Genomic DNA, 11,635 nt, shown 5'->3' with positions numbered 1-11,635 from the left:
ACACACACGCACACGCGCAGCTGCTCTTTTCACAATCTCGGCTATTTCATGCAGCACTGAGGTGGAGGGAGTGGAAGAATGACTAAACCACTACTCAAAACCTCAGTATCTCAGGGTTACTAGTTTATTCCCTGATAAGTCCTCAGGAGTTTAGAGCAAAACCTCTACTAGACCTTTAGAAGAAACTGTCATGAGCTTTTTGAGACACTCAGGCCCTAGGACTCCATCACTGAACGTTTCCAATGAAAGGAGACCAAGGAGCCCAATATCTCCGTGCCTTGCCTAGGGAATCACAGAAATCACCTGAAGGCATAAACAGACGTGTCTTGGCTCTGTTCTGGGTTCCAAGCTTAGGGTGGGTGTCCGGGAAGTTTTTAGTACAAAAACAAGAAATGTCACTCATGCCTTTCACTCTGAGGGAATGCCTCAATTTAGATACTAAATGAATTCAGGTGACGCTTTTGTGAGTATGCGGGAAAAAATAAGCTACAAAGATTGCCCACCAGTCAAATAACCTGATCATTTCCGACAGTCTGTATTCCTTGATGGACTCTTTCTCTCACTAGACGCTAAGGGTACCTGCTTAAGGTTCAACAGGACTCAAGAAAGGAAAGCAAGTTTATGGGAGTTCAGTGCAAAGAAAGAGGACTTCCAAATTGGTAGAGGAGAGATCAAGAAAAAACACTTGGACAAGATTCTGGATCTTGCAGAAGACCTTTCACATCACGTTCAATGCAAGATAAAACCAACTGTGGCCCTTCTTAGAACGACTTTCAACCTGTCTTCAGAGAGTGTAATGAAGTTTTTTTATTTAAGTGCTGTAAACAAGAAACAGAGAAAGTACCTTTTTCAACTGATAGCAAGATCCATAGGGAGAGTGAGAGATCCAGGACCCCCTAGAGAATTGATGGAGATCAATGTCAAGCACTGTGGGCCACACCAGGGGGTGGCTGGCTCACCTGCAGCGCGATGATTCCAGAAGCTGGAACTGGGGGTAGGACCCTAAGACCCAACCAGGCAAAAAGAACTTGAAACAGCTGGAATGCTCCGGTGAAGGTTAGGAGAGAGCCAGGCATGCCTTGGAGCCCAAGGCCTTAGGCCTTAACTGGGCAAACTGGGATGATGACACATATAAAATGGCATCCTCTTCGTCCATGTGACCCAATCAAAGCCCCCCCACCCCGCTTTACAGGGTCTTGCTGCTCATTAAAGGTAATCTGTACCAGGGGTCCTTGTCATACAGTCCTGTGATTCTGAGAGCTCGGAAGGTACCCTGCAATCTCTGCCCACATTACAACACACTTAAGTCTGACTCCAAGCGAGTCTAGAACTTAACCCTAAAAATGCTCTCCAAAGAAGTGCAATGGGTTAAAAAATAACGTGGAACTCTAAATATTAGCTTTCTGACAAGGGGCTACCCCTAATCCACACCTCTGATGAGCAAAAAGAAAGGAATTTCAGGGAACACCCAACTTCCTCCCTTTAAAGTGCTATGCTTTTAATATCACACTCCGAGCCAGAAGACGCTTAAGAGCGGGGTGCCCCACCCTAGGCCGGCAGGCCCGCGTCCGGGCGAGGTCGCAGTAGGAGGACGTCCTTTCCCATCCGGCCCCACATTCTGCCCAGATGCCCATGGCATTAGTCTCACCCGCTGCGGGCCGGCTTATTCTGTCCGGGCCCGCTAGCAGCTCCGAGAGCCGGCGTGGGCGCCCCCCGGCCACTTACCGAAGCGCCGCCCGCCTCATCGCGCTCTGCAGCAGCGCACGCGACCAGAGACCCATGACCCCCGCGCACGTCGGCGAAGATAAACAGAAGCGAGGGCGAGGGCGAGGGCGAGGGCGAGGGCGAGGGCGAGCCCGAGCGTCTGCGCGGGATCAGAACTCACTCGGCACGACCACACCCTCAAAGCGAAACCGCCGGAAGGCGGGACCCCTACCTACCCACGCTGCCTGGAGGCGGGGCCTAACTGCCGGGGGCGGGGCCAAACGGTGCCTGAAGCCCAGTTCATTGGCGGGAAGCTGGAGTCCGTCTCTGTGAAGTAGCAGTGGGGAGCCTGTCCCCGCCATTGTTGATTAAAAAAAATGCACCACGCAGCACGGCCAGGATGTGATGTGAAGGCGAGGTGCGGCCAAGTCCTTAGAGCTTGTCTCCGTTCTCTCTCTTCGCTCAAGGCTGAGCGACCTTGATCCCCCAGGCCTTCGTCCCCAGTCCATGGTCCTTGCCCTTGATTGCACGTTGCAACCTTCTGAGCAGCTTTACAAAATACTGATGCCTGGCCCACACTTCCAGGAGATTATGATTTAGTCAGCCAGGGTTGCGGCCTGGCCTTTAGACAAAGGCTCCCCAGGTGATGCTAACGTAAGCAGAGGTTGAGAACTACTGACCTAAAGGCTAAAAATTGTACCTCTTCTAATCTCGGCCTGCCCCCTAGTGTTGAAAAGCTGGGAGATCTTGGCCGGCTCAGAGAAATTCAAGGCCATAGAGTTAAGTTGATTTTACCCTATACCCTTATTCTCCATTTCATTCAATGAATTCTTATTGAACTCTTTGCAGTGCGCCAGACGCTTTTGTAGATGCTGGGGATGCAACAAAATAGGTAAAAATCCCTGCTCCTTGGGGACTTATCTTACAGGGAAGGAAAAGAAGTCGGCAAGCAAGTTAGCAAATTTTTCAAACGTGGTAAAGCGGTCTTAAGAGAAAATAAAGCAAGGTGATGAGAGGGAATCTTTCCAGAATATATGCAGGTCTTGCTTTGCCCCTGAAGATGGTAATTTCCTAAGAGACAGGGTCCATATCGTATGCTTTTTCTGGTACCCTATGCTTAGTAAAAAAAAAAAAAATGTCAATTTTAATTAAGCTGGCTTTTTAAAAAATCACTTGGTAAATTACAAATGAAACATGGTCTTTGGCTTTCTCGTTGCTGGCTACCTGTTTCCCTGCTTTTGTCAGTTCCACATCCAGAAGACTCCTCTTGGCCTACAGGGATCTCTCTTTTATTTTTATTCATGTCGGCTGTACTTTTTCAGTGATGGTTTTGTTTTGCTTTACGTCAGCTATACTTTACAGTCTACCACACCTAACACAGTGCAATAAGTATTTTATTGAATTATACTCTTTGCTTTTGTTTTTACTTGACCTTCTGGTTAAGGCTATGGGAGACTCGGGGAGAAAAATTAAGTAAGTTCAAGGGAATTTTTCAGGTTACATAGATAATATAATAATAGGCAGAGAAAGTTTATACTTTTTGTGCAATCAAGTCACCTTCCAGCCAGACACATTCTTATCAGTGTATAAACAGTATTCATACAGACTGGAGCAGCTGGAACCAGGAATTCAATGCCACGAAAATGCCTTTTCTCCATTGCTTATGTTTGCTTTCCTTCGCACACTGGCTTCATTCTTTTTTCTCTGTATAATGGCTTTCTCCACATGACAAAAGAAACTCGTGAACTTGACATCTTACAACCACAGCCACATGCGTAGAGACTGACTCAAAAATCTGTATCCCAAGTACAAAAAGTCCTCAGAAGAGATTCATTGGCCCAGTTGGGATCAGATATACACCACTGGACTGGTCAACCGCAGTAGCAGGACAAGGTCATATGATCAGCCCATTTGACTTACCAGGAACCCCCTCACCTGGACTCATGGCCAGGTCAGAATCTACTAACATGGCTATTTTCAAAAGTAGCCACTCAGATGCAGATATGGAGCACTTCTAAAAAAAGGAGTACCAAGCAACCGAACTGCAGATGTTATTAAAAGAGGGGAAAAAATGATCTCATCACTTAGCTCACATATCTTAGTTGTACCTCAGGGAACCCCAGCTAAAACCTAGCCAAGCCAGCATTCATCCACATGTCTATGATTATCTTAACTGGCAGCATGCCTAAAATTCTTATAACAGCTTAGCAACTCTGATTTCTGTGTGTTGTCATTGCTGTAAAGCATATATGCAATACCAGATGTTGGATAGCAGGGATAGAAGGCAAAGTGGTTACAAAATCAGACCAGGAAACATGCAACAGTTGTACAGTGGTGAGAATCACTGTTCTTAATTAACAAATTCTCTACCTCATCTTTATTGTTTCCTGTTATGCTCCATTAGTTCTATTTTGATATAGTCTCAGGGTAATAGAGCTAGCACCAAATGTATCATTAAAATAAATGACACCTAATTATACATTGACAGATATCTATTATCAATGCCATTATTACAAGGAGAGAAATAAAATCAAATAACAAAATCTAATGATATTCATTGTCAGTTCGATCTGGTATTACGAATGAAAAACATCTTTCCTTGGGCTGCTGAACTATATATATTTATATTTTTATATATATATGTATATGTATATATTTGGATATCTAATTCAGGTAGAAAATGTTCTTGGAAAACTATGTCATCAACTTTCAAACAAATTAATTCATGCTATAATTTCATTAAGATAAACCACCATTAAAAAAATCAGATTATAGATTATACAAAAAGATATAAAGTTAGGAGGGGAAGGAGGAAACGATGGAAAGATGTTTTTCCCTTAAACCTTAAAGAAAAAACTGGAAAGACTAATTAATGATCCATGCAAGAGTCCTTGGTATTTTACCCACTTGCTCCAACAGAAGCAAAATCCAGGCTAGGCGATTTCAAAATAGCAGTGATTTTCCTCACTTACCCTACCTTTCGTCAGCTCCACTTTTATAACTGCTCCTAAAATCCAAGTGCTGAAAGGTTTGTCTTCAGCAGTGCTCTTTCCTCTAACAATTTCTTCTTGCTTAAAAATGGCAAATATTTAAAACACGTTATACTATTAGTGACATGGGATCAGAGGGCATCTTTAGGATAAGACATCTTCATTTTAGGGTGTCATATTCAATAAAGATATCTCTTCCAATAAAATAGGGCTTAAATGGTAGAATCTCAATGGGTATCTCCCCTACTCATGCCTAACATTCCAATCATTCTTCACCCTGTTGTACTCATCCTCTCTCCCACTTAATCCACTTTCTCCAACAAATTCAGTTCTCTTCCATTCGCTCCACCCTCTATATTCTATTTCTTTTCATTCCCTTGCCCACTCACTTTCCATCACTTTTTTTCATACCACCCAACTGCTACTATCCCAACTGGGAAACAGAGCCCTCCCTTCAGAGCCCAGGGCAGCCCATTCATGTGGGCCAGTGCATGAACCAACCCTGCCATTCCTCAGCCCAAGGATAACCAACAAGTACCTCAATACATTTGGTTGTACCAGGATGTATAACCATAGAGGGAACAAAGCTGTAAAGATACGTCACCATATCTGCAAAAGGTCATGCTTCAGGGTGCACGCAAGTTTTTGAAACTTACTTTACAGTGAGAATTTGTATATTTTATAGACATTAAAATTATGCTGATTGTTTGAATTCACATAACATGTTGTCAGGTATAAATATGTATTTTGTGCTATTTGGAGATGGGGCCACACAAAAACAGTCATGCCATTAGTATTAGCTTAATTTATTTTCAGAAACACAGATGTTATTCTAGCTGCTTTATCTCTATGTATGATATTTATGGGACTGTTAGACTGCCTCGTTTGGTTTATATAGGTAACTCATTAGCACATTCCTCGGGACACCACATATGGCTTCTGTTTGGCCTCATCTGTGGAGATGCAGAAACCAAGCCTGGAAGGAGAAAAGATCCTTATTTTACTCCTAAAAACTCTCTGCAAAGTAGCCATTTCCTCGATTTCAGGTCCTATTACCCACAATTCCTCACTCCCCATTTATTGCTCAGCCCCTCCATCTCCCTTACCCTGGCCCTGGCAGTTTCTGTAAAACTTCTCTGAGATAGCTGAGATAATAGAGACAGAGATGGGGAAAGAGAGGAGAAGAGAGGTGAAGGGGAGAGAAGAGAAGACACACACACACACACACACACACACACACACACACACACACGAGTTTCACACACATCCCTCCCTGCCCCATTGTGTAGCAGCAGCCTTGCATCCTCTGGCTGACTGAGGGTGATCACCCTTGCCAAAATGGTGACTCCTTGGCCACAGGAGTCCAAAGCCTTCACTATGTCCATTGGCAAGAGTGTGACCCTCTGCGGAACAGAACCTCAAACTCTGAAGAGCTCAAAGTTGCAGATTCAGGAAGCGTAGGCATAAAGTCCCCCAGTGGGTCACGTCAAATGAACTCAAAAGAGTTTGGAGGATTTGGCTAGAAATAAATGATAAAGCTTTATTCAGACCTTAGGGTTTGCAGACTGGAAACACAACTAGGCAAAAACCCAGAAGTGTTCCCGAGAAGAAAGGAAAATTAGGAGTTCTTATAGTGAAAAGTGCATTCTTGAGAAACAGTTTTACATTCTAATCCCTAGGACTGGTCCAAGATGGTTATCAGTCAGACGGTCTGGATGATGGATGCCAGGAGGTCTGGTCATGTCCAGTGCTCTGGATAATGGATATCAGGTAGATGTCAGGTGGTCCAGGTGCATGAGCCCTTCAGGGGATAAACAGAGGGTTATCTGGAGGTTTAATGTATATCCAGGCATTGATGCACGACTAAATAGTTCAAACGTTTAAATTTCCAGGCTAGTTAAAACAAGAATTAAATAATTTCTTCATGACTCAACCTACTTGATTCTAGTAATTTAGCAGCTTGGCTATAGTGACTCCATTTCATTTTTTCACTCTATTCTTCAGTCATTAGTATTGGAAGAGTCTTGGTGAGGAGATAGGATAATGGCCTAGAAAGCCACAGAGAGGAAATGACATTTAAAAGAGTTCTTCCTTCTGAGAAAAAAAGAGACTAAATTATCCAAATTGAATTTTCCAGATTTATAACTAAACTTCCTCCCTTTATTTAAAAAGAGACTAAGAAAGCTTTCAAAAAGCATAAAGAGGAATATGTTTATTTGCCCTTCTGTCTCACATTATCGTACATACCTGGCTAATTAAAATATGTTGTTTAATTAAGAGCTCCCATGGAACCTGGTCAGATACCACTGTATCAATGCCCAACTAGTTGCTCATTTCCTAGGAGAGTTCCTTGAGTGACCTAGCAGTGTCACCATCACTACCACCCTAGATGAATCTTTTACGGAAGGCAAGTAGAGCTATGTGTCCCCAGAAGTGAATTGGACAAGCAAGATATCTGTTTTTGCTGCATTCTCAGAGGACTTAGTTCCACGCCCTGGGACAAGTAACATGCCTCTCTCAGAATGGTTCTGCGCTGAGCCCCAGCTCACTGAGGGAGATTCACTGCTTGCTAACATGAACTCTATCCCTGGGTAGACAATTATCCAAACCTTCTCCTCCATGTGTCATGTTTGTTTAAGTCAAGATACACATATCAAGTGCCTACTCTGAGAGAAAGTCTGCTTAGTGCTGGAGCCACAGACTGAAAACAATAGTCTCTGCCCTAAAGGGGCTCATGTCTGGCTTCCTGACTCACTTCGCAGATAAAGAAACAGGCTGTGAACTTTCTGGTTTCTGCCTCTGGTCTGCTGATGCTACCGTACTCCCTTCATTGAGCATCTTCCTCCCTTCGTGGACTCACAGGTCCTAATTGAAGTCCTGCTTCTTCTAAAAGGATTTCCTGACTCCTGTAATCATTATTAAATTTTACTTTCTCGAAATTTCTGTTTCACTAAGTCTATATCTGACAATTTATCATTTAATTATACTTTGCCTTGTATTATTTCGTTAATTATTTTAAGTGTCCATCATGGTACTCCAATGATAGCGTAAGCTTCTTGAAGGCAGGTGTTGTATGTCACCTTTTCAATTTCAAGTCTGGTTAATTCTCGATATCTAGTTACAATCTTATTGATTGGATGATGGAAACCAGCTCTTGAGCAGGCTAATAATGGAGGGAAAGGAATAGTAAGCAACGCTTCCACCATCAAAGGCTAGTTTGATCCTCATACAGCCTTCAAAAACCAGCTGGACTGGGTTTAAAGAACCTTCCATAAGAGCATAATATAAAAACAAAAAGAGCTACATTATAGATTATATTCATAGTCCATCCAATTAAGATTGGTCCATCACAGCGAAAAGGGGTGATTTAGTGTAATGTGTGATAAATGTCAACCTTGAAAGCTACCCTCCACAGCATCCTAAATTTAATTTAATCAGTCTATTCTCCATGCATTAATCTAAACCCTTCGAGAGGCTATTAAATTAAAAATAATTGTTTTCCTTATTGCCATAAAGGGCTGTTTTTTCCTCCTCCTCCCATCCCTATTCCTGCATCTCCTACAAAAGCTTAACAGAAGAGGGCATTTAGTAGGGAAAGAGACAGCAATTATTTGTAGCATTATAATGCATAGGAGCACACTGATGTTGGCAGTGGGAAAGGTCTGATTTTTTGTAGCTTAACCTCTCAGAGGGAGGATCATGATAAGACACTCTTTCTTTTCTTCTCATCTATTTACTTGTAGGATTCAAGCCTAAGGATATCCTCAATCCTTTTTACCCCCTAGCCTGTCTCATCCAAAAGGAACTGGATGATGCGTCTACGGCCATACCACCCTGAACAAGCCCAATCCCATCTGATCTCGGAAGCTAAGCAGAGCTGGGCCTGGTTAGTACTTGGATGGGAGACCACCTAGGAAGACCAGGTGCTGTAGGCATAAAAAATAAAAAATAAAGGATTTTAAGCTGACAAGGTCCTTGCAATCTGTGAGGTCAACCAAGGGTTGCCATGTGTAAAAAAAATAAACAAACGAACAAACAAACAAACAAAAGGAATTGGATGACTGATACCTCACTGAAGACCAAGGACAAAAAGAAATCTAAAGGGCCGGGTTTTCCCTATGAACTGGGAAAAGACAGTACCCTATGTTTTTTGGGTTTCTTGTGGGAAGGCTGGAGTAGACATTTTGGTTTTTGTTGCTTTGTGTCTATATTCTTTTTTCCTATTACAGCTGAATTTTTCCCCTAGTACTAAAGTACAACTTTCTTCCTGGTACGCTAGGTTCTTCTGGAAAGGAAGGGGAAGGGAAAAGAAGGGGAAAGCCCCCATCATGAGCATCTTATCTCCTACCTGTCTATAAGGCAAAGACTTTTCACGTTTTTATACCCCCACCTTCCATCCTACAGTCTGTCAGAAACTGGCATGTTGTAGGAAGGCATCTGACAGTGATCTCTTTCCCTGAAGAGAAGGCATCATTGAAGAAGTCCAAAGAACTCAAAAGGGAGAACAGAGTCCCATTGGTAGAACCAGAAAAGCTCATCCAGAGTCATGAAGGTTCTGTCCTATTTACTGCTGTGACTTCTATGCCTGGCACAGTGTCTGATACACTGTAATTAATGTATTGAATTATATAGATTGACCAAATGACCAAATAGCAGTATGATAGCTACCATGTATCAAGTACTTATTTCTGTACCTAACATGTTGAAAATACTTAATACATATTTGTTAAACAAATGAGGGAATAGTAGTAGGACTAGTATTATTTATTGAGTACTTATTGCTCAATTATCTTATTTAATCCTCACAACAAGCATAGGAGATCCATATTCCCCTTATTCCCATTTCATAGATAAGAAGATTGGGGTTTAGAGACATTTATAACTTTCCCCAAAACCAAAATGGCTATCGGTGATGGCTACCAAGCATGGTCAAAAAGGCTATGACCAGACATGCAGCGAGTGGCCACCTTCTGCACCAGAGGGCATAGTCTTGTACTCTACATTTGCCCTGAAAAGCTGATGATGTGGGAAGATCTGGGAAAGTAAGTTCATGATCCCAGCCATGTATAACAACAATTACTACAGGAATCAGGGGATTCTGCAGAGCCAGGGGAACCAAACTGGGAAATGAAAAATCATCTAGAAACTTAGCGATCACAAGGCCTCAAGTCATAATCTTCAAGTTCCCCTCTCATGTACATAGTCAGCATTTTCTAGGGCCCTCAGCCAATATTTCTCCCTTTCTGGTTTGTTTCCCCATGCGCGCAAATGTATTCCACGGTTATTTTTACTTGGTTCTCCCTTAATTAATGGGTTTTCATCAAACAAAATGTCTTAGAATCTGTCATTTCAGAATCCTATCTCTGAATGTTAATTTTCCTAATCTAGGACTCTTCTATCTAAGCCAGCAAACAAGGAGACTCATTTTCTACTTCTTTCCACTGAGTTTTAGAACTTATTACTACTTCACTGGATCCTTTCAGGCGAATCTGAGTCTGTCACTTTTATCCACCCCTTGGTTCTGTCTATCATGGAAGCAGTAAGTGATGGGGGACAGAAGTAGACATGAAATTCAAAACCAGAATGGTAAGCATGTAAGCTGGTACTGGGGTTACAGAGCCCTTATTTTCTGCAACTGGGGTGGACCATTCCTATTGGCCTGTTCTTGGTATGACACCAACATAATGATACAGTAAGGTCATAAGTCAGGATTGGAAGAAAAGACATATCAGGTAAATATTTACAAAAATAAAGATGTATTAACTGTATTTATTTCATTAAAATGGACTTTAAATTTAAAAAAAAAAACACTATAAAGATAAACAAATAAAAGAATAGGAAAAATTCACCATGAAAATATAAAAGTTCTGAACTTGCTTGTACCCAATAACATAGTCTTAGTTCAAAATGGATTGGTAAATTTAACTACTTCAAATTGAAAATTTTTTGTATGACCAAAGAGACTATTAACAAAGAATAATATCTTAGCCACAGATTTGATACCTGTCTGCAACAAAAATATCAAAAAATAGGGGTGAGGAATTAGAATAATAAATTATTAAAAAGGTTACTACAAATAAATATGAAAAAGATAAAGAAGCCAATCAAAAATGGACAAAAGTCATGAATTGGCAATTCAAGTAGAAGAAAAATGTATGACCGATAAACATATGAAAAGATTAACATTGCATTAATCAAAGTCGAACAATATAAAATACCATTTCATACCCATCAGATAAGCAAAAACCAAAGAGTCTGAAAATACCAACTGTTGATGAGGACAGAGAGTGCTGAGAATTTTCATTCACTGCTCATAGAAGTTGCGAATTGCATAATAGCTTTGGAGAGCAATTTGGCTCTATTTCATAAAGTTGAACACGCATATATACTCTTTAACCTAGCATTTCAGTTCTAGGCAAATACCCTATAAATACCCTATAAATTATTGCTCCTGTGCTCAAAGACATACACAAGAATGTTCAGAACAGTATTGTTTGAAATGGCAGGAAAAAGGAAAGGAAGCAACCTAAATGTCCATCAGTAAGAAAATTTGTTTAACCTTGAATCCTCTGAGGATGAATGTTAATCCAATTAGTTCAAATAATTGCACAAATCTCAGGGGTTCTATGTCAGTACACCTTTTTTGGATAGATTTAAAGGCTTATAGTATTTCTTTCCTGTATCCCTTTCATGCATATGAATAAGTTTAAACATTCCAAATAGGTGAAACATGCACTCTTGGGGTAGTAACTGAAGAAAGCTGTGTGGCTGTGCCTCCCACAGTAGCTCATGGGGTTGAAATGCCTTGTTGAATTTACCAAGGTTCAGTTACTGGCCCTCAGAAACTTGTCACTTCATTAAAGGTGATTCTGTGTCCCTAGCAGGACACATATCAACCAAGAGACTGATAAATGAAATAGGAATATCAACTTCTTTTTTTT

General features: G+C 41.4%; 1 protein-coding gene, 1 long non-coding RNA gene and 1 other non-coding gene across 5 annotated transcripts in view; 1 reads left to right on the top strand and 2 right to left on the bottom strand.

Annotated features, from left to right (window-relative positions):
* Window positions 1–1,862, bottom strand: part of ACOT9 (acyl-CoA thioesterase 9) — a 27,492-nt gene extending 25,630 nt beyond the window's left edge. Inside the window, exon 1 of one of the 2 annotated variants that reach the window (XM_039852338.1) lies at window positions 1,726–1,862. In XM_039852338.1, the coding sequence (XP_039708272.1) occupies window positions 1,726–1,781 (56 nt within the window). In that variant the 5' untranslated portion in view covers window positions 1,782–1,862. Of the gene's footprint in view, window positions 1–959; window positions 1,103–1,725 lie in introns of those variants that run through there. The other variant, XM_039852339.1, reaches the window with a different exon arrangement.
* Window positions 1,863–5,414: 3,552 nt separating this feature from the next.
* LOC120594246 (uncharacterized) overlaps window positions 5,415–11,635 on the bottom strand; it is a 7,280-nt gene continuing 1,059 nt past the window's right edge. The window contains exons 1-3 of one of the 2 annotated variants that reach the window (XR_005650530.1): window positions 6,633–6,984; window positions 6,360–6,495; window positions 5,415–5,670 (exon numbers count right to left, since the gene is read on the bottom strand). This is a non-coding gene — a long non-coding RNA (uncharacterized LOC120594246). Of the gene's footprint in view, window positions 5,671–6,359; window positions 6,496–6,632; window positions 6,985–11,635 lie in introns of those variants that run through there. The other variant, XR_005650529.1, reaches the window with a different exon arrangement.
* Window positions 8,511–8,629, top strand: LOC120594378 (5S ribosomal RNA). Its single transcript, XR_005650556.1, has one exon. It is a non-coding gene; the product is annotated as a 5S ribosomal RNA (ribosomal RNA).

The sequence above is a fragment of the Pteropus medius genome, unplaced genomic scaffold (assembly GCF_902729225.1).
Source record: "Pteropus medius unplaced genomic scaffold, Ma_sr-lr_union100, whole genome shotgun sequence".
In the NCBI taxonomy this organism is placed as follows: Eukaryota; Metazoa; Chordata; class Mammalia; order Chiroptera; family Pteropodidae; genus Pteropus; species Pteropus medius.
The sequence above is the reverse complement of the archived record's forward strand: the minus strand, read 5'-3'. Positions and strand labels throughout refer to the sequence as shown.